This window comes from Pagrus pagrus (assembly GCF_965226575.1).
Source record: "Pagrus pagrus genome assembly, chromosome: 5".
Taxonomy (NCBI): Eukaryota; Metazoa; Chordata; class Actinopteri; order Spariformes; family Sparidae; genus Pagrus; species Pagrus pagrus.
In genome coordinates, this window is record NC_140189.1 from 28,484,251 (window position 1) to 28,510,645 (window position 26,395).

Here is a 26,395-nt window from a genome sequence, read left to right on the forward strand (position 1 = left end):
AGCAGCTACAGGTAAACAAGCCAAGCTGTCGCGGGTGCGCGCGCAGCTCAGAGACGACATCTTCCAGGTCAGAGGTAGTAGGTCAACCTACAGACCCCGGATGTTGACAGCAGAAGAGCTGCAACTTGCTTGATTGTTTTACGTTACACCTGTTTTGGTGTACCTCGTAACAGTAGTTGAACATATAATGTGTTATATTTTATAAATTGATCATATGTTTTAGATATGCAAATCTGAAAAGTAACCATTGATGTCAGATAAATGTGGCGTAAAAATGTCATACGTAAGTAACGGTACAATAATTGCCTCTAAAATGAGGAGAATCATAAATGGAAAGTACTTAATTGTCAAAATTGCACAGAATGACACATTTTTACTTATAACACATTTTTACTTATAACTTATAAGTAAAAATGTGTCATTCTAGCCATCGAAAGTGTGTTTTTTGATATCTCTATTACTTCAAAGTCATTTCACATAATGAATATATCAGAAAGCTATCTCTACTTAACATTGAGTGATGTTTGAGTTTTTTATTTTATTTGTCTTCTCAGCTATTTAGCACACATTTGTATATGATTAAGTTTAAATACAGTGCGTTACATAAGATTACAGGAAGAAAACGTTATCACACAACATCAAACAACAGTTAAAAACAACATATCCTTCATCCTACCATCCTTCAATTTTGTTCCTTCAGATATATAACAGTGAACTAAAGGCACATATTAACATCAACATTTATACACAAGAGGCTCACAATGTTCACACTTTAACTTAATACTGGTCTATTTACTTGTATAGGCCTACTAAGAGAAATGCCTGTTTAAAAGCAGGAGAAAATGCCCTTCATCCGGCTCCAAAAATAAAAGGAAGCAACTATGTATACAGTTGTACAAGAGGAGTGACAGAGTTGAAGAACAGGTTTGTCAGTGAATGTTCCCTTTCAGAAAGTTTGCTCCAGTTAGTAATGCTGAGGTCATTTTACTGAGGAATAAAAGAGCGGGGGCCCTGCTGCTTCTTCCGTGTGCTCTCCCAGGTGACACTCAGGCCTGTTTGACGAGAAAATATCTGACAGCTACCGGAGTGAACAGAGAAGCCAGGTGCTTTTAAGAGGGCAACAGGTATGCGGTGTGGCTGAGGCTCTTCGCTGCTCCAGCTGCTCTCTCTTCAATACCAGTACAAGTCCTTCTTGTCCAGGTGCCGTCCTGACAGGGAAGAGGCAAAAGGTCAATGTTTCGAAGCGGATCTAATGCATACGTAAGTTTGCAATCAAGCATGCTGATTGAAGACGTTCCTGAAAGGTTAACAGGAAACGAGTAAGGACTCAAGGGACTAAGTGGTAATTAACAAATACTGAACGAGTACTCGAAACAGGATCAGATAATGATAGCTTGTCTCTTGGGTAACCTGCAGAGTGATTACTTTTCTTAATTTGCATGCCTTTCCAGCTGCCTTTAAGTAGTCAGTAGGTGTTGCTGGTCAGAATGACTTTTTTTTTCTTTGTTTTTTTATTATTTCTTTTTTGGTTGTTTTTTGTATTGTATTACATAACAGTCTTAATTGTCTTTCTTATTTCAGTCTTACTTCTTAATTTGCTTTAATTAGTATGTTTTACTCATTTTTACTGGTCAGCTGATTTTTTTATTATTCTTATTTTTATTTTATTCATGTTTTTTTTCTTTTCAACTCGCATGTTTTTTACCTGTTTTCTTTTAAATGCGTTTACTTCTGTCGAATGTTTGATTTTTAAACTACCCTCGGAGATTTTATGCCTGCGACTTCTGAAATGCCTGCTTCACTTGAAATGAAACGCGTTATATAAATGTCGTTTTGCTTGATTGCTTGCTTTTTAATCATTCCTGATTGAATCTTAATCAGGTGCAAAGTGGCTCGTAATATGCTTTACAGTTAAACAAGGGGATTTTTCAAGTGAGGCTTCAGCTGTCTGTCAAGGGATTTAAAAAATAAAACAACTTGCGATGGTTTACAGTCAAGAAAAATATTAGCACACACCAACATAATAGGCAGTGATGGTTAGTTGGGTTAGGGTTAGGAGTTGAAGCGCCTTTTTAAGGAATTCAGGATTTTGAAATTGCTGAATTTTCACACTTGAAGTCAAGAAGATGGTCAAAACTGATGCAGCAGAGGCTTAGATGTCTTTACTTAGAGATCCAAAAACTCTTCCCATAATCCATCTCAGTACATCTTTTTTAAAGCTAGGGTTGCTGAATTATTTGTAGAAAATCTCTTAACATTCTGACAGTAATCAATAAAACAAATGGGATGAAAAATAGTAATCCCTTTTAACAAGGAAATGTTCATAGTTAATATCTAAAAAGAAGTTATTTTATTGGTTTAAAGACATTTTCAAAGCTGTTATATTACATCTGAAGGCTCACCAGCTTCAAAGCCCATAGCAGGGTCCCCGGACTCTCGAAATCCTTGTGGCACCGTCCAGCTGGGAAGCAGTTCCGGCTTGGAGCTGGAGGCCATGCTGGGTCCCATGTCACCGCGCTCATTATGCAGCAGGTTGAGCAGGGATGTGGAGTATTGCTGTCCAGTAAGAGTCAACCCATCTTGGGACAGGGAGTACGTGATGGACGGCAACCCTGAGCCTTCTCCTGCCCTGCTAGTGAACGATTGCCACGAGTCAGGAGCGTCGTCTGCAGGGCTGAAGGTCAGGAGATGTCGTGGAGGAACTTGTGACTCGAAGTAAGGGTCAGCGGGACTCCCCTGACAAGTGTTGGAGTCCTCTGTAGGGGGACAAAGACAGACAGCATGTAGGGTGGATGAACAGGATTGATTGTGCTGCCTTCGGTCAGGAAGGTCTGTGGGTTCTGTGTGCTTACCCAGTTTAATAGTTTTACGGATTTTCTTTGTCTTTGCTGCCGGAGCCTTGGCTTTGCAGACATTGCTGAGAGCACGGGTGAAGTGAGCGTCCACCATGCTGTTGATGTCCCCCTGGAAGTACGTCAGGATGACATATTGAGAATGTCTCTCCACCTTCACAGCCATCGGGCTGTCTGTTCTGTCCTGCATGGTCAGCTGCGACTGAAATCACAGAGCGAACAGGAACACTGGTAGACGCTCAGTATAAAGTGTAGCAGTATCTTATCTAATTAATCATCAATTATACATTTGTATTGCTCCACAACATCCACACAAGAACAGATATTTCTACTGTAGTCACACAAAAGACAGCTTAACTTATAATGTAGCAGTCCATATTTTCTGTTGCTCTTTCTCTGCCCTTACAAAATGTCTCATGTAAAATTTGCCTTTTCACACGTAAAAATCACAATTTCACATATGAATTGGATGTTTTCACATGCATGTCTAAAGAAAATAATATCCAGGCACATCCTCATCATAAAAAATGAGCATATAGGTCGACTGTAAAAGCAGCTTATTACGACCCATGTTTCTGTTTATTGTTAAGCGGCGACCTCTACTGGCTGTACTAATTATTACAGCGGCAAAGGAGGAAGTCAGGTGAAGTAGTACAATGTGCAAAAATGTCTGTACAATGATGAGGTCAGGGGATGGATGGTCAGTTCAAACTAGTACATGACTTTCACCCTGGAGACGGCTGTTCGTGTCCAGTGTGTAACCGCAACTGAGTTATCCTAACTTACAAACCGAGTTAAGTCACGTCATGTATATTACGTAACTGCAGTTACACGTATGAACGTTCATAACTGAATTTACGTAACATTATTATTATTATTATTATTATTTTAACCTAAACCTAACCATGTAGTTTTCCTGCATCAAATGAATCAAACTGAATGTACGATGATGGTCTGGTTTGCGTGTTGCTGTCACTCAATCAGTTTTCCTCATTAAAGTGCGTTTACAGATCTTGGGGAGTACTACTGCATACAGTATGTGAAAAAAGGTAGTATGAAGCCTTTTGTGGCTCCAGAGGAAGCTGCATGTAATCTCATAAATATCCTCCAGTGATCTTGCTCAGTGGCTCAGTTGCATTGTGGGTGATATACAGTAGGTGCCAGGTTTTGAAAAGCAATTCACCCGTCTAGCATTGCATTTTAATTGGCATTTTTTAATTTTTTAATTGGTAAAAGTGACGACAATATATCTTTAGTAAAGATTTTTATTCATCACCGTTGAAAAGACAAATCAAACTTAAACTGTGCTTCAGTAGATCATCTGAAGCATTTTAAAACTGAACTTGCCGTGGATGACTCACCACATCGACCGCTGACGGCTGTCTTTGAAACAGGCGGATTATAGCACACAAGCAATGACAAACACAGTGAGAGTGTAAAGTGCACCTTTCATTTTGCACATTTTTATGGCTCAGGAACTGTCTCGTACAAATACATTTTACTTGCGAAGCATGAAACCAGTAACACTTTAAAACAACCATCATTAACAAGTGGTACATAGGTATAGATAATAGATAATGACCATCCAATTAATGTTTGTAGTTGAATAATAGTATTTAAAAAAATAAATAAATAAATTTACAAAGTATTTTGTAAAAGCATTTCATTGTTTGGCAACAGTATAATAACTTTGAACTACAGTTTATTTAACTATATGTTTACCATTTATTAATGATGATTATTATAAAGTGTTACCTGAGAATGAGCTGTTGGTGCTTAATTTGGTCTCTCTAGCACCAAATGATCACAAATGTTAACAACAGAAGAATTAATGGGCGGTGTGGGGGGATATTCATCATGTTAAGAAAAGGGGTTTAAGGAAGCTGAAATCAAAGTGTCCTATTTTGGTGTAAGTGTAAATAATCAGAGTACATCCATCCCATAATGCAGATAAAACCCCCCTAACATCATCTTATTGGACTGCAAACAGTTTGTGAATTCAGAACCAAGCCATTATACTTGAAGTAACTTCTCTTACCTGACCTGATGATTAACCAAAGGTGACCAGAGACTGTGTCTTTGCATCGGCTGGTCCTTCAAAGGCGACGTGTTAACCTACGTGAGCGGGAGCCACGTTTGTTGGAAAAAATGTCACTTGGCTTGAGTTTAAACATCAGCGTCTTTTACTGGATACGAAGAAGCAAAATCGGGCGCCTGTCCTTTCTTCCTCCCCTCTACATGCAAAACATTTTGCTCACTGTTCCTCCAAAGTTACATGTTGTGTTTGACCGGGAGGGCGTGTGGTGGCTTCTTGAATGCAGACAGCTATGAGCAGAATGTCATCCAGCAGGTTTCTCCTGAGCCTGGATGACACCTTATTAAAACATTCCTCAGTCACACTATTAAAAAGTTGTATGTAGGCCATGACATTTATGTGTTAAAGTACAAAAAGCACTTTATGTTCATTATCAATGGAGTTTCACGATGTGAAGGACCCAGGACCTTTACTTGTGGACCTCTTTGCTCCCACTGCAATCATTCACTGTTGCCCCCCCCCCCCCCCTTTTTTTTTGTATGAGTGCATCCACTGGCTTTTTTATACTCACAGTAACAACAGCAGATCTAACAGGTGGAACAGAGTTGTGTTGCAAAAAAGTGTGTCTTTGTCTGTTAAATCTAAAACATAATTAACTGGAATGTCACTCAGTAGAGCGCATACCTCCACTAAGGCCCAATAATCCCCGTTTTCACTCACTCAGAGACACCAGCCGCCTAAATATACCATATTTTTTCAACAACATCCATGAGTTTGTAGCAGTCCCATTGTTTGAGACTTGCTATCTTTCTTTGTTTTGGGCTGATTTTCCAAAATCCCTCAAGACTAATTGCAGGGGATTCGGATCACCTGTGTGCAGAGTGGGGAGACTGACTCCTGATTGAGGAGTGGAAGCAGCTTGGGGCATTTCCCTCCCAGCCAGTCGTGGTGTGACGACGCCCTTTTTGTGAAGGCTTAAAAGAGGTGGGGAATGACACCCAGGCGGCTCTCAACCTCATTCTGAATCTGTCTCTCAACCTCATTCTGAATCTGTCTCTCTCCCTCATTCTGAATCTGTCTCTCTCCCGTCCTCATTCCCCTTAAATTGCCAGCCAGAAACTCTGGTCTGTTTAGGCCCTACCCAAGCCCCTATACACCTTAAAGGATAAGTACCGTTTTTTACAACCTGGACCTTTTTTCTAGCAAAAGATATGGTCATTTACTCACCCAGATAACTTTGGTGTCATTCGGCGTCGTTCGGACAAAATTAGATCCAGTGTAGCGGCGATATATCCATATAATGGGAGAGACGGGGCAGCGACACACAGCCTCTATATAACGCATTATCTGCCACAAAACTAGTTAATTTCACTAATATTTTGTTATGAAATGCTAGCGCTATTAGCCTCTGAGTCCGGGCTCGTCCGTTATCAACATCCGGGGTCAAACTAGCAGCAGCAGCTACAGGTTAACAAGGCGCGCTGTCGCGGGTGCGCGCGCAGCTCAGAGACGACATCTTCCAGGTCAGAGGTAGTAGATCAACCTACAGACCCCGGATGTTGACAATAGACGAGCCCGGACTCAGAGGCTAATAGCGCTAGCATTTCATAACAAAATATTGATGAAATGAACTAGTTTCGTGGCAGATAATGTGTTATATAGAGGCTGTGTGTCGATGCCCCGTTACTCCCATTATATGGATATATCGCCGCTACACTGGATCTAATTTCGTCCGAACGACGCCGAATGACACCAAAGTTATCTGGGTGAGTAAATGACCATATATTTTGCCAGAAATAAGGTCCAGGTTGTAAAAAACGGTACTTATCCTTTAAGTTTTGACGTTTTATTTCCCTGGGGCTTGTAGGAGCACATTTGTTTATTATACCCTGAAAAGCCATTTGTTTATTTGTTTATTGGTTTATTGTCCAAGTTGGACATTGGGCATTCCCTCTAGATGTACATGTTTTTTTGTTCATATTTTTATGTAGGTTGGGCTGCACAAGTTATTCCCTGAGAAATTAACGAATTCCGAAAAAATATTCTTGGATCCATCCAGACCAAAAGTTAATGGGGGCTATTCTTGGCTGAGACCCATCCTCCATCCAAATTTCATGGAAATCCATTCAGTAGGTTCTGTGTAATCCTGTTGACAAACCAACCATCCAACCAAAAACCAACAAACAGATAGACATGGTTGAGAACAAAACCTCTTTGGTGGGGGTAAAATTGTCCCATGTGGCAATTTAAAAATGAAAATAGTCAAGATGAGAAAAATTAAAGTATAATGAGACAATCAGTGTGCTGTTATATAAATGCAATAGCTACTGTAATTTTTGCTCATTGTGTAGATTTTATGTTAGCAAATTATGCTACTATCTTTATTCTACAATATTTTATACAAGACACCACTAGGAGAAAATAATTATTCATTTTACACACTGCAGGTCCCAGTCAAGAAAAATCAGTAGTGCTCTTGTTGGGTTGAAATCTTGTGTCATACATATTGACAGTTGCTCAAAATGTGTCATATCACTTTCATATTACAGTACATGTTACAGGCGTTTCAGCATTTGACACTGTGACACCTCCAGCCGTGTCTGTGGCAACCACAAGAGCCATTTTACGCCAAAACAGTATATTTTCCTGATCGTAACCGAGTGTTTGTCAGACCACGAGCGTGCATCACAGAATATTCATGGTTTGCAGAAAGTTTTATTCTGGCGATGGGGTCGCACATGTTCAAGATCAAACCACTGCTGAGATTATATAAATATAAAATCGCACAAAATGTTTCGACAAAACTTACATGAATATTTTATTATCATTTAAATTAAGAATACCTTTAAAATGATCTTCAGAGGAAACATCATGAACAGTCAAAGTTTCTTGTGTACTGTACTTGTAAACAGTTATTGGTTACTGATACTGTCCTTTCAGAAATGGAACCATCTTATAAATGCTTCCTGTGCACGTTTACAAACACAAAACCTTTTTGTAAGCACGAGTCATTCAACTTAACAGTTAAAGCGGTCTTGTTGAGCTTGAAGACGAACTAGATTGAAGGCTTTCGGCCTTTTAAAAAAGTGTTTTTTGCAGAAAATGTGCATTTAGCACAGTATGCACTTTTCAAGGCGGATTTTGATGCAAGGATCAGGCGTGCCCCTTAAAATGTAGTTGGTGTGATATCTCCCTGCCCATAACAGACATGGGTCTGTTCCATTTCTGTTCTAACAGTGTTTGCGATTGAGCAATGGACCCTGAAAGGGAGAGCTGTCCAGAACGGCACATCTAGAGGCCCACTCATGCCCCCTGGTGGTGCTTTGGTGCTGATCCTGTAGAGGAGTCCGACACCTTCCTGACTGTGGAGGTGCTGTTAGAAGCGACTGAGTCAGAGTTAACAAGAATGTTCTTTTTGCCTTGACCGCCCGCTGTCACAGTGTGGCTCCAGTCTGAAAACAGAAAAAAACAAGGCGTCATTAACCATCTGGACGTTATACTTCAATATGCTCCACGTCCACAAGCATTGCTTCGCTAAATGCGTGGTACCTGAGCAGTCTTTGGGCCTGAAACGTCCACAGCACAAGTGGATTCTCCACTGATTCCTCACATTTTCCTTCATCAGACAGTGGAACAAAAACACAAAGAACCCTGGGACAAAAGAGCAGAGATATAGACACACACATCTGTCATCCTGTCTGTTGAAATGTTTCTTTTTTGTTGTTGTTTTTTAATTTTCATTTCTATCAGTACTTTGTGTCATTTCCAAGTTCCACGTTAATGTATATTCTTTAACTGAACTCTTTAAAGTGCCATTTTCTCCAGATTCCTGTAACTTCTCAAAAAAGAATGATGATGAAATAATTTTAAAACCAAGCAGATAAACTGTCAAAATCACCATGGTGGTCGGTCGATGTCAACACATGCTGACATCATGCTGCTAACCGAGTGACAGATGTGTCAAAAATGACTCACTCCTCTGTGACTAATACAGTATAACACCAGTCTACAGCTCATATTTACCCTGCATCGAGTTCAAGATGGAGAACAGGTACATCAGGGCCACTTTGGCTGGCCCAAAGGAAAAAAAACCCAATGCCCACGTCAGACCCAACAGGACGGTGAGACTGGCCACCGCCCTCAGGTCATGCAGAGAGCTGCGGCTGTTTGCTGAGTGCTTATTGACCCTCATCTGTCTGATCTGGATCAGAACCACGATGAACACAGAGATGTTGCACAACAGGATCAGAAGAACAAATGCCACCACCGTCACGTAGAAGTAGACGTCATTCTGCAGCCAGCAGCTGGAGGGAGGGAGGGAGGGAGGGGGAGGATTGGTCATCATGTAAGGCACACTGGGACTTATGATAAATGCCATCAACTACATTTTTGTCGCCCGTGTGTTTTTTTTGTTTTTTTTAATTTTCTCAGTTTCTTCGGCAAATTATTTAATTAGTTTTATCAGGCACAAGCTAAATTCACATTTTATATGACATGATTTGGACACAATACTCACTCACTGCTCGTACTTACAATGGGTCAGTGGACTCTAGCGCCACAGAAGCCTCCTTAGCCGAAATGCTGCCATAGACATCTTTATCTATGGCCAGCACCAAGCTGACTATAACAAGTGGAACACCTGTGGAAAAAAATAAATCTTATTATTTATTATTAAGCTTATTAAACCTTATGTATCCGCAGTTTGCAGAAACATACATTACCAACATTTGTTCCTGCAATAATCCAGGGGTTATCGCTTGTCTACGACCCCTGGGTCATGTTGAACGCCAGCATAATGCTTTAATTTATGGGTCTTTCATTGTCTAGTAATCGCCGATAAATTTCCTGAAAGGAACTATGCAATGTATTCCTTATTATAGATTCAAAAACTACATTTTCTATCGGTACACTTCCACTTCATCTGTAAAATGAAGTGCCACCAACTTAACCCCAACCAATCAAATCCATTCCTGAACCCAATCAAACAACCAAAGCCGAGGAGCAGAGAGGAGCACATCTTACCCCATCCCACAGCACAGAACTTGAGGATGTAGGAGGGAACGTAGATGTTGAAGACCTTGACGAGTGCGAGGTACATGTTGACGGCCTCCAGGCCCATCCAGGTGAAAGAAGCAAGCAGGAAGTAGTGCAGCGTTGCAGCAGTGGCTATGCACAGCCCGTAGTTGGAGAAGGATGAGAGCCAGGAGTCGAGAAGGAAGAGCATGGACAACCCCAGCAGGGAAGCAGACAGGTTGATGAGTATCTTGGATGGGTAGTCTCGGCGCAGCTTCCTGAAGTGAAGAAGAAAAACATCCTGAGATCTTTTTAGAAGCCTCTGGATTTGCTGGTGACAGCTAATGTACAATCTCCATTCATGAAATGTCTTTCTTCTAGCTGGTTATTGCAGCAAAGATGAATCTTTTCAATTTAAACCTTCTACTATGTTAAAAGTATGTTAGTGTTAGTTCTTCAAGTGACTCACTCAAAAACAAGATAGGTGAGAAGCGTGATGCCCAGGAAGATGGAGGATATACCACAACCGAGATACGAGATCACTGTCAGGATCTGACTGTCAGCTTCACTGATGGAAGTTCTGGATACATCCTGAAAAACAACATAAAAACAGAGCGATATACACTTTTTACATGAAGCATATTTAAAGCGCCCCCTAGTGGTAGCACCAAAGATGACATTAAGGTGAGCAGCTCTCCAAGCTGTTCAAAATCTTCCCATCATAATCCTGTGAAAAAAAATGATGTGATTACATATTGTATATGTGACGCATCAGCATCTTGGAGAATTGGCAGCGATAAATGCAAGCAGTCGGCAACTGGCCAAGATTGCACGTACAGTACGCTGTTGCCAGTGGGAGTTGTTTGTTCCCTGGTTTCATTTATGAAAAGCAGACATGACTCACCAGGAGCACAGCGAAATGTGTGAGGTGATCACAGAGACAGCTGGTACGATTAGGAGAAATACTGTGGGTATCACAACCTCTGCTGTTCCAACCACCCTGTCCGCCTGGCAAACACACACACACACACAAATTTGATTAAAAGCTGTCATCATACACATCGCTTGCTTGCTTTATTAAAATATAATAATAATAATGATGAACTCACTATTTTTCTGGAAATCCCAAAACATACAATGAACACTGTCTTCTGGCTGTAGCAAAAAAAGATTAAAAATAAATAAATCAGGGAAGTGATGATTGTTTTAGAGTCAAATGCAACACATTTCTTCTAACTGGTGAACTGAACATGTTAATTTCTCACTTGTTTGGATTTATGATGGTTGAAGGTCACCACCACTGGATCCTTTAGGTTGCTGACAAGGCTGTTATTGATGCTGGCAGACACGATATAGGAATTCAATGTCCAGTTGCTGTGTGTTGAATTAGCTGTGAGCGGGTCCTGTCAAAAATAAACCAGCTGTCATGTTTGCACATGTAGAAATTCTGATCCATAATGTACAATTCTTGTGGACATTTTCATTCATTCATTCATTAAAAAAAATGCCCCTCAATTGTGAAAATGAACATTGAATTCACAATTTTCCACATGTGAAATATTCGTAAGGGATTAATGCCTATTAAATCACAGTAAGTAGATATTGTAGCAAAATTTCAAGAGGTCTAAATTAAGGTCTTTACCCAATAAAATATGCAACAGTAAGAGAGAGCAGACTTTGTTTTGTTGTTGTTTCTTAAATGTAGAGGAATTTGTAAATAGGAAGATGGTTGACACCTTTCTAATGGTGGATATGAAGCTAAAGCCAGCAACCAGTTAGCTTAGCTTATCTTAAAGACTGTAAACAGAAGGAAACAACTGCCCTGACTCAGTTTAAAATGTTCTTAAATCATCACAAAACCAACAATTTCCCTGTGGATACCTGCAAAGCTCAAGGTGACGTGACTCCAGGGCGTCACTGCACCCGGTCAAGAAATAGTTCAAATTGTTGATGTTACAGTCTTTTTATTCGGATTAAACATTCCAGATAAAATCTGTTAGGTGGTTGTAGGCAGTTTTTGTTACCTTCGGACTGTGTTTACGGTCTTAATGCTAAGCTACGCTAATCATCTCCTGGCTGTAGCTCATTATTCATCCAACATCCCAAAGAAGTGGTGTCAATCTTATATATTTCTCTGCAAGTAAGCGAATAAGCTTATTTCTCAAATGTTGAGCTATTCATTTAAAGAGAAAACAGCATAACAACAATGAAAAGAAAATAGAGAAGACAGAGATAAGAAACTACCTGAAAAAGCTCTTGTGTTCCATAAAAGTTAAACTGGATACGAGTTGTATTACTTCGTCCAGGAAGGAGATGGTCGTGGAGTGCAGAGGGCAAAGAGATTGTTGCAACTGTGTCAGGAGACGGATCACTCACAAAGGCCTGGTCGAGAAAAATCTGAGGAAAAAACAAACAAACCAAGATGACACATCAGGGAGTCTTGCTGGTCTGCGGATATGATTCTTGCTCCAGGAGCGAAAAGGTCCAGGGTTCAAATCCCCGACAGGCCTTCAGTGGAAAAGGTTTATATTAAAAATGATTTGAACTGTGACTCCGGGGATAGAGTGAGTCATCCACATCCACATGTCAAAATGCTCTTGGGGAAGATACTGAACCCCAAATAGCTCCTGATGATTGAGGATGTGCGAATGGGTCAGCGTAGAGGTTCTTGTTCAAGGTAAAGCCTAATGTGCCAATACTGCTTGAGGCCATGTCTGTAAATATTGTCTCCTGCATTTCCCTGTCCGTCAATGACCTGAACTCAACAGAAATCATCCTCAAGCAGTCAGGTAGCGCTGAGTGAAAGTTTTAAAACAGGGCATTTCTTCTGCTTGTGGATGTCTCACTGTTGCTGTTCACAGAAAAAATTGCTGACCCCTTTTACCGCATATTGTAGCATTTCTACTGTCTCACCTCTGGGGTCAGGTTTGAAGAAAAGGAGGACACACCGAAAGTGAGGCCCTTGAACTCATCTGGATACACATTGACCATTGACAGGGCCAAAGATGGTGCTGTGACGTTGACAGATTCATCTTGGAAATCCATATTGTTCCCCATTTCCTCCGTCATATTAAGGATACTTTTTCCCAAAACAAAAGACAGATTATCAATGAACAAACATTTAAGATTTAGGAGAAACATACTGTTCATTCTGGGTTTATATGCTCTGAGATTTACCTGTTAGCCACTGGAGTGATGTAAGTTTTGGAAAGCAGGATAACGGCAACAATATCGACAATGTCAGCACCGACATCAGGTGTGATGATGCTGACTTTAACCACTTCGTCGAGCTTGTACACCACTGTGTCCAGATCGGAGGCAGAGAGCTCATCGTTGCTACCTAACTGAGCCTCTACAAGGTCTTTAATCATGTCCACAATCTCAGCCGCGTTACCTGGAAATCAATCACGCCATTCAAGCTTTTCTTCACATTATGGTTTTAATTAGATGAAAACTGAACATAAGAACTGACAAAGAGAGCAGGGAGCACATAGACTAAATGCACAAGGGAGGTAGGGATAACTGGACACAGATGAAACACGTCAGGGAGGGTCAGACGTTCACAAAGGTGGGAAACATGGACAAAGGGAGGAAGTGGAAAGTGAAACATGACATGACATGTGAGGACAGAACTTCAAAATAAAACAGGAAATAACAAAACCACAAACTCAAACTATGACATGCACTTTTGTTTTGGTCAGTGCAGGCCATTTATTTTACATTTAAAAAGATACCATAAGCAATTTAAATTAACCAGCTTGTGTGTGTTTGTGATCCTCTCACCAGTAGTGACTGTGATATTTCTGAGGCCCGGTATGGTCCTAATCGGGTGGCAGCTTGTCATATTAGGATGAGTCCACCTGGTTGTGTCAGTTTTAATGTCCAACTTACTGAAGAGAGAAGAGAATCAGAGGCATCAGAAATACAACAGATGTATTCAGAAATATTTTTTTTCTGGTCGGTTATCCTCTATTTACACACATTTTATCTGTGGCCTCCTCCTCAGTCATCATCAGACAAAGGGTGATAAAAATATATATAAAAACCTGTCTGCTCTTGATGATTGTGTGTTAGTCCTAATAAGCATCGAGGCAGTGATTCACTAAGAGACCATAAAACTCATTACCCGTATTATTTAGTCCCTTGAGTGATATTCATATCAAATTTGGCAGAGGTGAAGTCAGGAAGATCGAAGCCCTTCATTGCTCTAATAATTCACTTGTAGGAAATTGATTTTTTTTTGTGCCTGAGCTGCAGACTGGCAGCGCTCCCTCAGCATTACATGTGTGATCAGAGCTTGTGTGCAGAGTGGGAGGATCTGTTGGAACAGGACATTGTAATTGAGGGAATTTTCATGTCTTGCCGAGCTGTCTCTGTGTAAACAGATTGTTGAGACAGAGATAAACAGGATCTGTACCAGTAAATACAGCAATATACAAAGAAAATCCCCACTTTTTGCCCATCGTTTTTCTCAGAGAGCGCTGGTGTGAATAAACCCATCAATAGTGCACTTTATCTCAACTAAAACCAATACATGCTTTATTATAATATGACAGGCATTATGTAATATACCGGTGTGTATTGTCAGTCAGTAAAACACTAAATCATTTGTTACAGCATGGTGATCCTGTTGGTTTACTCACTGTTTTGACTGATCATTGCCATGTGTTCAGATCATAATGCTGCAGTCTGACAATTCAATCATCATTATCCTGGTCAAATATATAAAAACCGCTGGGTGAATGGAAGTTAATGTCTTACCAAAGCCTGTAGGCTCTCTCTGACGTTGGTTTCGCGCATCCCATTTCTTGGGTTTCTTGCGGAAATGTTTCAGGCCAAATATACTCTCCATAGATCGTTGAAGTAATTTCTTCTACACAGTTGTCTGGTTCTGAGAAAGAACATGTCCTCAAAACTTATTCCATACAGATACACCTCTCCCTTTCACTTGTGTCAGGAAATCCATCTTACCTATGTGCTTGATCACCAGATCCGTAGTTTGAATAGTAATGGAGTCATTTATATAGTTTGATGTCAAGGCAGCATTAATCAAAGCTTTGATTTCCGTCACATTGTTCCTGATGTACTCCTGAACATGGAAGTTGCAGTAATATCTACGGATGAAACGCACAATTACTGGTAACACCAACATATTGAACCACAGCTAGCTTAGTTATTCTTTTCTTTTTTTAAGTCACCTACTGTTTTTGTTGTCGGGGGAAAATCTAAAAGAGATGAAACAAATAGATGTTGTATTCCAAATATCAGCTGTTACGCCAATTACCCAATCACAAAATTATGATTTGTCTTGTAATTCTATCTTGTCTTGCTTTTAAAATGAAGTGCATACTCACCATGAGCGCTTTGTACTGCTCCATGTACCTTTTGAAATAAAACAGATTAATACTAACTCAGCCAAGTCTTTAATGAGACTAATATTAAAAACCTTAAATTAATTTAACAGTACCCACCTGCCATATTTCTCCTTTATGATGACATTCAGCACCATCATGCTGTGATTCACCTCCAGCTGTTGTTTCACCTTTAGCCCGAGAAAATTATTAATTTCGTTTTTATTAAATATGGTTTGTTTGATAAGAGCAGATACAGTCAACATTGATAACAGCTGTCTGATGCAAGTGTCTTCGAGTTTATAGCAGATGCTAATTTGCAACGCTGATCCATGGAAGGGCTATTATGAAAATAAGAGATTAAGCCAGTGAGATAAAAGGAAGGTAAAACTGAGTTCAGCAAGATACAATAAAGCACACATTTAAAAAACATTACATTTAAAAACTAGACTTGATTAGTGCAGATTTGTTGCTGAATTATCCAGGATTGGGTCGCTTTTTCAAAGCAACATAATCTAAGTTTCTGTAGAAAGATACTTGATTGTTGAGTCTCAATCCCCAGATCTCCAAATACTGACACTTTGAGTTGGCGCCAACCCAAATCACCAGTACTTGACAGCCTGGGGACGAGACTCAACAATCAACTGTCTTATATTTTGTTGCTTTAAAAGTGGTGAAGTTTGCAACAGATTTCAAGTGATCGGAGTGAGTGCGTGACTTTGTTCCTTTCACAGAAAAAGTTGTGTGAGCAAAACATGTTTTGCAGGAAGAAACTTAACAATCGGTCTCTTGAAGCTGCTCGAGTGGTTTGCTGCAGCTCTCTAATCTCTTGATGTATTTGCAGAAAAAGACTTGAATGTAAGCTTGACATGATGAAAATCAATATCGTTTTCAAAGCTTCAAACCTTGTGGAAATGGTGGTACCTTTATTAACTTTGTGTTCAAGAGTTTTCATTCCAATAACTCACTGTTCACATCATTTTAGTCAAGACAACTTTCAAGTGCAGTCATTTGTGTGTCTTACCCAGTTCTCAATAATATCCTTCGGTTTTGTTGGACTGCCACTCATATTCAAGTTCATATTAACTCGGAAGAATGTATCAGGCCCATCTGCAGGAATGAAAACACAGATAGTATAGCAGTGCGTGTTAACAATTGTGTCTTGTCACTATTCGGAACCAAATTGTTGAAGATTTTAGGAACAGAGGAACAAAAAAAAAGCCTCCTCCAGCCTCCCTCCATGGTAATGTCCTGTCCTTAATACTGTTCATTCTGTACACCAATGACTGTAAAAGTCAGGCGGAGGACAGTCACAGAAATTAACAGAAATGGAAATGAGTCACCGCAGGTGCCTGTGGGCGATGTCTCTTGCACAGTGCTGAGATGATCACTTTCTAAAAGTGAACAGTTCTAAAACCAAACTTATAAATGATTATCCTTACAGACTTTTGTTAAAGGGCAAGAGACAGTGGAGCGCTATAATTATCCTTGTACATTTATGAAAATTAGTTTTTATGTGAACATGCAGGCAATATGCAACAAAGGGCAACACAGACGGTAAATTCAAGGTAGGTTTACTGTTGACGGAGAGATGCTGGTTTAATTTACAGATCCATCACTGACTCAGATATGACACAGACTTTTTGGGATGGGAATGCAACCGGTTCATGTTTTGTATGCCATGTGCAATAATTTCGAAAAACAACAATATAGTATGCATTGCTGAAGGCATAATAAGCAACATTTTCCGAAACAAAAAACTAATTATAGAAAAGAAAGGAATCTCTCTCAATCAACACTTATGACCCACTAGAAGTGAGTGGTGGTGTCAGTATTTGCAGAGACTCTGCCTGCATTTTCTTATTTTCTTGTTTTCTTATTTCAGTGTGCTCTGTCAACCGTTAGGTAGTGGTGTGTACACCCTAACCAATAACAGGGTGAGGGGGGGCCTTTATGGAAATATAGCGACCAGGTTAAGTCGCTGTCTGCATCTCTGTCCTCCTCTGACATAAAGAGCGGCAGGCCTGTATGTCTGTTTGACTGAGGGTGGGGCTGAGCTACACACACACACACAGGCAGAGCAGAGTGCAAACAGCAGGCAAAATGAAGCTTGCACTTCGGCTGTATTCACACAAAATCTGGAGGGTTGTGTGGAGGTTTGCAGAGGTGATGAGGGTGTGCTTTCTTGTGCTTCAGAAAATAACTGCAGTGATCCACTGCTCTGTTCTCGTTAAACGCTGCTTCCTAGAGAGTTACTACTGCTACTCTCCCTGTCTCTGCAATAGCAACCGACAAATCCTGCAAATTAAGCCTGTATTGTTTGTGGGTTTTAATGCTGCCTTTAGTGAAAAATATTTGATTTTGGAGGACGTAAGAAGAAGAATGAAGAGGATGCACAAACACATTGACTCATCTGAGTTGTTTAGTGAACCTACAGGCAGTCTTGTTGATATCCAAAGGCTCGCCTGTTGTTGATATGTTAGGAGGTGGCACTGGCAGACTTTGAGTTGGACCTGCTTCTGTGAATCAGAAAAACACAGTTTACAAGAAAATACAACAACTCAAAGAGATTGTCTTCACCTGATTATGAAAATTGAATTGCTACTACTGTCATTACAGATAAACCACGAACATCGTTTTATTCTTTCTTGCATGCTCACCTGATGTAGTTACACCAGTGCTGACAGTTGGTACTGGTTCTGTCATTGCAGGGAATGACTCTGAAATAAACAAAGTAAATCGTTAACTACAAAAGAATATGCAAAGAAAATTCTGCGTTAGAAACAGCGTCATGTCTTATTTGTTCTCTCGCTCTACGTATCTCTGCAGGCGTACGGTATCTTTTTTCCTGTTTTCATAAGCGTATCTATGCAGCATACATTTAATTCCAGTTGTACCCAGAGTCTGCTGCGTGTCTATAAAATACAAGAACTAAACAAATACAATTATGTGCGCAAATACACCTCTGATAAAAAAAAAGGTCAACTTCATGGGACACAGACATACATCCTTTTTTCTTGACAATAAAAATGGTCATAAAAATGCATGTTTGGTTAATCTTTGACTGGTACAGGTATCCACTAAAGCACAACAGTGAGTGCATTTTACAGGCGTATGTGAGAGGACTGACGTGAGCTGTACAGAGAATACGTACCTACAGGTAGTACGCTGATGCTATCAGGGTCAGATGTCAGGTTGAGGAAGTTGTAAGAGAAGGAATGATTCAGTAACTCAATGATGTTCGCTTGAACCACTTCAACATTATCACCAGGATCCACTTTCACATAGACGTCAGACCAGAAACTGGGGATTAATCACAATGCAGTAGGTCAAAACAACATATAAACTAAACTGTACCCAGCTGTCAAGAATATCTAGTTATCGGGTATTAGCCTACTATAATTATTTTAATCACAGTTTTTTGTGAAGCTCTTGAATTCATCTTACCATTGGTCACAGGGGGAGTTTGATAATGCTTGCAATCTCTGAAAACAGAAGTTTTTCAAATCTTTATCTGAAGGTTATATGACTTCACTTACTTACACTTTGCCACTAAAGTGACTCACATTCACTTCCTGAGAAAAATAACATTCAATTAATAAAAGAAAGACTTTCATCTGTTCTGTAATTAGCTGGTCTTTGAGGATATTGCTCCTTCCTTCTATGGAAAATCAAACTGAGGGGTAACAGTCGTGTACCTGAGGTTGTTGCACATGCAGAGCCGCAGAATTATTAACCCCACGGCAGTCAGGGCTGTAAGGAAACACAGATAACAGAAATTACTGACGGAGATGTTGCCCAGGAATATGGTCGCAGTATATGTTTAGGCTGATAATTCACCAATCACCTCTGTCAGTCATACACACAGCTATTCTATCATAATGAGAAACCAGCTGGAAGTGGTGGACGAAGTATATTGACACAAGTTCAGTGCGTGAGAAGTAATTTGAGCTCCTCATACTTCACATGTTCACTAGACAACATTTAAAAAAAATAATATTGTACTTTTTACACATTTATTTGACAGCTTTGGCTACGAAAAACTTTAGAAATTAAGATTTTACCGAGAAAAAAAGTGAAGTTTCCCAAATATAACGCACTGCTGTATATAAAATTATGCAACAGTATATACAGTAGTTCAAATCTGTTCAACCTCAATCTCCTACAACAAGAAAATCTTACTTACACATTAATGCATCAGTGATAATAATCCATTTACTACTACTGTACTTTTATTTTAGATACTTTAAATTTCCTATTTGTAAGAAGAGTTGCTTTTTGTGTCTCATTCCCAACTCTCAAACTCAAAAAAATCAACTTTTCTTATACGAATAGCACCTTTAAGCAAGTTTTCCTCATAATGCTGTTTCTTCCACTTACTGAGTACTTTTTTTTTCATATTGCAGTAATGTTATCTAACAGAGCTTTTTTAAAAAAATATTTGTCCACATAAGAAATGATCCTTTAAGTCAAGGACTTGACTACCACTTCCTTTTGAGAGGGTTGTTTTACTAAACAGAAGTTGCATTACCTTGGTGACAAGACAACGATGTGATGGACAGCAATGCTGCGAGGGAAAACACTCTCCAACTGATAAGAGATGGCAGCGAAAGGTAAACACAGGTTATTTTGACAGGCAAAAATGACTCTTTCATTGCTGAATTTCCATTGTTCATATATTCTTCATACCCAGTTTCTTGTGACTTCCTCCAGCGACACTGAACAATTGTCGGGCCTCGTAGTGTGACGTATGACTGTCCACATTGTGATTTTGTAAAAAGACCATGCTAGAAAAAAAAAACATAAAACAAAAGCAAAGACTGCTTTAAAATATTTCCAGAGGAATACGTTAGACCTGTGAACAGGTTTATGACCCGCTTAGTGAACTAAGGAATATGTTTTGCCTTTTCTTTGACCTTAAACTGTAGTTACTGAACAGCCCACTCATTCAACTCTCACCTACAGATGATTGCTTTTTATGTGAACGGGCGAGGAAACCTTGTGAGTAACATTTTTTTTCAGTTCAGTGAAATGCAATAGAAAAAGGTTAGACTGTATTCACCACAGTGTAGGGTGTTGTCAGGCTCAGGAGGGCGGCAGTCGTGTTTCCACTGCTTCATGTCCCAGCTCAACACGTCTCCATCTGCACAGCTCTGCCCGCTCAGCTCCTCGGCGCTCAGCTCTCTGCTCCACATGCTGAACCGACCGATATCACCATACAGATTATTCCCAGTCTCTGGCTTCACTGTACCATCTGGGACTACAAAATGAGACACCCCCAGAGTGAGAGTGCCATTTGGGGCGAGCTGCTGGCGATCCACAGTGGCATTATATTGAATGGCTCCATTTATGTAGACTCGCAGCCTTCGAGCTTGACCAGACCAGGTGAGACAGACAGTGTACCACTGACTCGAGGTCAGTTTTCCCAAGTGATGCTGTTTTTCAAATAGCCATACATCCAGTTGTTTATCTGTGCCCTGAAGTCCCAGCTCTTTTTCTCTATTGTCTGGGGCTTTGTAGACAAAACCTGTCCAATCTGTTCCCGCTTTGAGGCGTAAACGCACACATACACTCAGCTCCTCGAGGGCTGGTACTACAGTGCCTGGCTGTAGCTGCCACACACAACTACTATCTCTGATCTGTATCTTCTTACCCCACAGGCTGGAACTGGCAGAGGCACCTGAAAACAACACACAGGTAGAAGAAGATTCAAGCTCCAATACCATCAAGATGTTGAAAGTAGTACATGTCATCAAACAATTGTTTTTCAGTTCAGTGAACACTGAACACTGGATTTTAAGACATTAAAAGGGCTGACATCATACCATATATACTATGTCAATAATTATTTAATTAGTCTGACTCTTACTTGAACCCAGGAGACACACTGACAGCAGTATACACGGACAGATGATTAGAGAATACAGGCTTCTGACGGAGTTCATGACAGCAAATGAAAAACGCAGAACTTTGGATTCCAGTCAAGTTTTCATCAGCTGAAAGGTGACACAAAGAAAAACAAATCTTTTAAACTGCATTCACCCTTGAAACAACGAAGTGATAATTAACTTTATGATTCATTTGTGGCTGAATAAATAACTCCAACTTACCCTGGTCATGTCCTTGAGACGGACAAATCTGAACTTTAAGCTGTGAGAAATGAAGCGATCGATATCACTTCACATGAAGCAGTCTGAGCTGAGAGTCTGCTGCCGAGCTTCACTTTACTTCTCTATGACAAGAACCTCCACGCCCTCTGCCTTTCGTCCCCCGAGTTACTCATTAATCACTGGCAATAAACATACCTAACAAGCACGATAACGTTGAAACCTTCATGAAACTTCTGCAAATTGAGTCTCAAAATTCTGACATTTAATTCTGACATTTAAATCAGCACGAAGCGCCTGGTTTTAGTGTTAGAGTTTAAGAGGCTCGGTGAGACTTTTAATGGGAACAATTATCTCTAAAAGTTTAAAGAAAGACTTTGGATGTTGAGAAACAGTCTGATTGGACACACACCCTTGTTTGTGTAGAAGTAGATGAGACAGATGTATCACTACTGTGATCAGTACTGTACCTAACAATAAATCATCATCTGCATATGTTGCAGTCACCTCTATAAATGCTGGTTACATACGTTCATGGCTACGATCGACACAACAGGTCTGTGTGAGTGTGTGTGCGATTCTTCTGTATGTCTGGTTTGCTGCCGTCATAAATCTTCTGCAAACACTCAGTAATACTCTTGTGCTTCTTTTTTGCTTTACAATTATCCTGGAGTGATAACTGCTCAAACAAATCTAATTGGCTTCTCTGTGTGACGTCATGTGTGTTTTGTTCTCGTGTACAGACCGGAAAAGTAAGCAAAGTCTACAGTAAACTGTGGAAAAAAATGGCAGAAACAAGTGGAAAACAAGGCGTTTCTTGCTTCAAAGTAAGCAAGTATGTAAAAGAAAATGTCTAAAAATAAGTCCCGGTAACATTTTACACTAATGTGCTTGTAATAACTGTTAGTTAATAGATGATGAGGGCCTTAAAGGTCCTTGTATGAGTATCATTAATCAGACTATGTAACGGCTTGTAAAAGCATTTATGTTTGACATTTATAAGCACTTCTGCTAACAGTTTATAGACTTCCACAGTCTATAAGCTATCCCTAATGACACACACACACACACACACACACACACACACATCTTGGTGTCCTTTATGGCTCCATACTACCACAAGGTGGTCAAACACTATATTACAACTGTGTCATTTCATCCGACTCATTATGGGAACAGTTTTTTGATTCACAGCATGTGCGCCACCTTCATCATGCCCCTCGTCAGTGGGGTCAGAACCTGAGAGAGCAAAACAATACCGGTTGTAGTATTAAAGATGTTATTCCAACCTGCAGACAAGCTCACACACACAGAGTGTCCTTGTTGGAGACACGCTGTTTAACAAGGGTCTCATTCATGCATTTTAATTCCCCTCCTCCTCTGCTCCCTGCATGAGAAGCCAGAGCCAAACCAAGCGGGTTCCCCCGGAGGGAATGTGAGAAGCCACGGTGTGACGCGAGGTGGCCCAGGTGGGGGAGACCTGAGAGTCTCAAATTCATTGGTCCACCGGTCAGTAGTCCGGTTGGGATCCTCTCCTGCGTCACAAGTGATGCAGGATGAGGGGATTCCCAAAGACCTTTCCCACCACTTCTTCTGAATGAAAAGAAGCTCGTCGGGCGACAAATAATACTGACGGCAGCTACACATTGGTGATTAGTCTGTGAGAGACACACGGCTTAAACTTGCAAAGTAAGTTTGTTTTGCTTTTCTCTCCTTTTTTGGTATCAGCTGTGTTTATAAGTACATTTTTTGTATTATGTGACCGAAGTTTGACACAGGAAGTGTTATCAAATTTTTAAATCATGTCAATAAGAAATATATACAATGGACACTTTACCAATAGAGGCTTGTCTCTATGCTGCTCTGCTCATGGTAGATCTGACTTTTAAAGGGACAAAATGTTCCTCTCACCTGCAGTGCTAAAAATCCCATATTTTGTGCAACATGTATCTTTGCTTTTATACTTTAAAGGTCCACTGTATAGGATTCAGGAGATCTATTGGCAGAAACGGAATATAAAATTCATGATTATGTGTATAATCACCTGAAAAGAGTTGCGTTTTTTCTCCCTTAGACTGAGGCCTTTACAAAGGGAGTTAGTTCTCTCCATGGATCTAACAAGGGGAAATGTGGGTACAGTGCTGGAGGCAGAGCCCTGCTGATTCCTATGAAAGCTGCTCAGTGTTGAGCTTCCCAGGTATAGATTTACCTGTGTCTTCTGTGCTGTGTGGCCCATGGAGCATGCACACTAGAGACATCCACCCTCTGAGCCGGCTAACTTGAACAGAGGTAAAATTATTCAATTGTACGGCTCATCCAGACTTTCCAAATAATATCGGACCGAATGGTATTGTATCCACAGTTTTACAGTAGCTTTCTTTAACAATGTAAGCTTATCGGAAAAAAAAAGGCTTTTTGTGCCCGAGTGCATCACATGATGTTGTAATTACACAGTTTGGCCACTACTTCACTGTTCCTGAGGGCTCGGTTCTCATGGATAACACACGACACGTAACAGTGGTGGCACCATTTTAACTTTCTTTCCTCTACCTGACAGCATGCTCACCTGTCACTGATGCCCAGCGTGGCCACTTCCCAGGACGAGTCAGACGAATCACCCGATACGTGCTATAACTTTTGTGTTTGTGTTGAGTGTGGTTGTGTGCACAGGTATTATGAACTCAGGAGCATGACCGGTGAGCTGGAGCGGCCCTGTGTGCCTTGTTACAGCCATGACACAAGTCATGTCAATAAAGAGTGTTTGCTTCTGACAGCTCGAGGCTCTAAAGTAGGCAAGACCCAGAGATAAACCAAAGAGCGAACAATGGTAATAAGCTTGTATAAATAGCTTTATTGACTGGTGATTTTGCAGGGATGTTTATAGGAAAAGTTATAACTCTTGTCCACACAGAGAGCGCTGTCACTGAGCCCCAAGAGAAGAGTGAGCAGCTACTTTTTCATTTCAACTCTTTCCTTCAATTACTGACTTCCTGTTTAATCAAAGAGTAAAAGAAGAAATCCTTCCTGATTGGCTCAGCAGCAGCTTCCTCCATTTTCCTCATTGCTCTGCTGCTTTGGGTGTTCCTTCTGACTGCCGAGAGACTCAGTGAGTTAGACGCGAAAATGTTCGACATCTCAGCCTTTTATTTTCAAAAAGAAAAATACAATGCTCAGAGCAGGTACCCTATTTTCTGCAGACGACCTTCAGCAAACACCTTTGTCCAACAATCAGAGGCCCCTTCACAGACACTTGGTTCACGTCAAGATCCCCTGAGGTACAAGCTGCTTGATTGCGCATTCAGTTTTTCATCTCCCATCCCTGTGCAGTTGTTTACATTAATTTCTCCTCTATCCAGAGGTCACGAGAATGAGGTGCCTCCTCCTTCTGTTGTGATTAATGTCACCACCAGCACAAAGCCCTCCAATCAGAAAGAGAAGAGCATCATGCAGGAGGAACAGCAAAGCTATTCAGTGGAGGAGGTAGAGTGTTTTATAGTGCCAAGGTCAGTAAAAAAATGAAGATGCTGCTTTCCAGTGATTCCAGTAACACCATTGGACTGGGCTCATGTGGTCGGTTTGTCAGCACGCAAACCAACAAACCCAAATCACACACAAAAAACAAATGTAACTACCAATAATCCCCTCCTGCCATCGAGATAGTTTGGTTTCTGTGCTGAGGTTTTGAGATTTTCAGCAGACTTCTGCCATCCCCCGAGCTGGAGGAATGGAAATTCAGTTGTGGTGAACAAAAGCACGGGAGAATGACATTTGAATAATCCTTTCCAGAACAAGTTAAATATCTCAGATAATCCACAGAGTGCACTGTCAATAGTTTTCCTTAGTTTTTTTTTTCTTTTAAAAAAAATAGGTCAAATCTTCACTCTTATAGATTCAGTTTTATAGTACGTATGTAGACCAGAAATCATGAGCTTCTTACTAAAAACTGACACAACTTAATGACAAGCTGACTCCAAGATATCGATCAAAACTCTGTGTACCAATCAGGGCTGTAACTACCAGTTAACTACTGATTTTCAGCTGTATATTTTTAGATTTACATATTTTTCTCTGAATCTGAAACATGATTAACAGCCCACAGCTACAGTTACGTCTTTAAGTGCCCACAAACCCCAAAATATTCTATTTAAAGGGGCTCTGTGTAACAATTTGCAGGAATTTACACGCATTAAAAACTTTTTATCGACCATGTGAGCGGATTGTAGTCTCTCACAAGCCTGTGGACGGTTTGTTTGAGTTATTTAAAGCTGCTTGACTGTGGATTTGTTTGTGAAGGATTCTCTGTCCTTCTGGTTTCCAACAAAAACAGTCCAAAGGAAGTGAATTTATGCACGTTCTCTAGTGCCTCGTCTCAGTGCTTCTCTCGGCACCGCCAACAGGGAGCATGAGGCTAACGTTAGTTTAGAGAACAAACATAAACCAGTGGACGATTTGCAACCAAAGGGTGCCCTGTCCTGTAATTACCATTTAAAATGCATTACATCGTTCAAGGTATTTAGTTATTAACCTTGTTTTTTATTGTTCTCGTTTTTATTTAATTTATATTTTTAAAAATTCTAAAATCTGAACATTTGAAATAAAAAAAAATATATTTAAAAAATCTAATAAAATGTGTACAATATTTCTTGGTGTGAGATTATTTATGTGACGTGCCGCCTGGAAATTTTTGCCCACAGCGCCAACAGACTCTGGAATCACCATTGATTTTGTATTTGTACTGTTCTGACTCTGTCCAGGTCAGAGTATCAATCAGTCCAGGACTTGTCCCTGCTCCTGGACTCGGCTGACAACAGGAACATTTTAAGAAGACTGGAGCAACATCTGGGTGTCCTGCCTCAGGTCGTCACTCATCTCCAAGGCTTCTAGGACCTCACCTACACGCTGCTGCCCCAGCCGGCCCAGACTGCTGTACTCTTACCTTGTCCTGAAGTTGTTGCTCGGATTCACAGGGCTGTGGTGATCAAGTGAACACTTAGACCCTACGGATGTGTTTCCATGACTCCAACTGTTATACAGTAG

The 26,395-nt window shown here is 40.4% G+C and overlaps 2 protein-coding genes and 1 pseudogene across 6 annotated transcripts; 1 reads left to right on the forward strand and 2 right to left on the reverse strand.

Annotated features, from left to right (window-relative positions):
- Positions 1–518: 518 nt before the first annotated feature.
- Positions 519–5,654, reverse strand: vgll1 (vestigial like family member 1). 4 transcript variants are annotated; one of them, XM_084352868.1, is made up of 5 exons: positions 5,459–5,654; positions 4,891–4,967; positions 2,853–3,054; positions 2,403–2,756; positions 519–1,208 (listed from the first exon to the last, which is right to left on the reverse strand). In XM_084352868.1, the coding sequence occupies exons 3-5, from the start codon at positions 3,040–3,042 to the stop codon at positions 1,171–1,173; spliced, it is 582 nt and encodes a 193-aa protein (XP_084208994.1). In that variant the 5' UTR covers positions 3,043–3,054; positions 4,891–4,967; positions 5,459–5,654; the 3' UTR covers positions 519–1,170. The 4 variants fall into 4 exon arrangements, with proteins under 4 accessions (XP_084208994.1, XP_084208993.1, XP_084208995.1 ...); XM_084352867.1 differs by having other exon boundaries at positions 4,891–5,215; XM_084352869.1 differs by having other exon boundaries at positions 5,572–5,642.
- A 2,536-nt stretch (positions 5,655–8,190) lies between these two features.
- adgrg4a (adhesion G protein-coupled receptor G4a) lies at positions 8,191–21,196 on the reverse strand (the record flags this gene model as incomplete). The annotated part of the gene is made up of 21 exons (XM_084352352.1): positions 8,191–8,339; positions 8,437–8,538; positions 8,911–9,191; positions 9,421–9,526; positions 9,910–10,178; positions 10,370–10,491; positions 10,805–10,908; positions 11,037–11,055; positions 11,166–11,303; positions 12,145–12,297; positions 12,814–12,979; positions 13,078–13,294; positions 13,684–13,790; positions 14,662–14,791; positions 14,872–15,014; positions 15,372–15,442; positions 16,276–16,361; positions 18,406–18,554; positions 18,950–19,004; positions 20,314–20,931; positions 21,121–21,196. The coding sequence occupies 21 exons, from the start codon at positions 21,194–21,196 to the stop codon at positions 8,191–8,193; spliced, it is 3,261 nt and encodes a 1,086-aa protein (XP_084208478.1).
- Positions 21,197–22,749: 1,553 nt separating this feature from the next.
- LOC311256941 lies at positions 22,750–26,344 on the forward strand (annotated as a pseudogene). Its single transcript has 5 exons — positions 22,750–22,793; positions 24,029–24,146; positions 24,371–24,464; positions 24,717–24,861; positions 26,113–26,344. The product of its transcript is annotated as an uncharacterized misc_RNA (transcript).
- The last annotated feature ends 51 nt before the right edge of the window (positions 26,345–26,395 follow it).

What these genes read in the sequence shown, in the direction of transcription:
- vgll1 (XM_084352870.1), bottom strand. Translation starts at nt 3,042, where the DNA reads ATGCAGGACAGAACAGACAGCCCGATGGCTGTGAAGGTGGAGAGACAT. An exon ending in CCGTAAAACTATTAAACTGG is followed by an intron (nt 2,757 to 2,852) that starts GTAAGCACACAG and finishes GTCCCCCTACAG; the next exon opens with AGGACTCCAACACTTGTCAG. An exon ending in TGCTATGGGCTTTGAAGCTG is followed by an intron (nt 1,209 to 2,402) that starts GTGAGCCTTCAG and finishes CTTCCCTGTCAG; the next exon opens with GACGGCACCTGGACAAGAAG.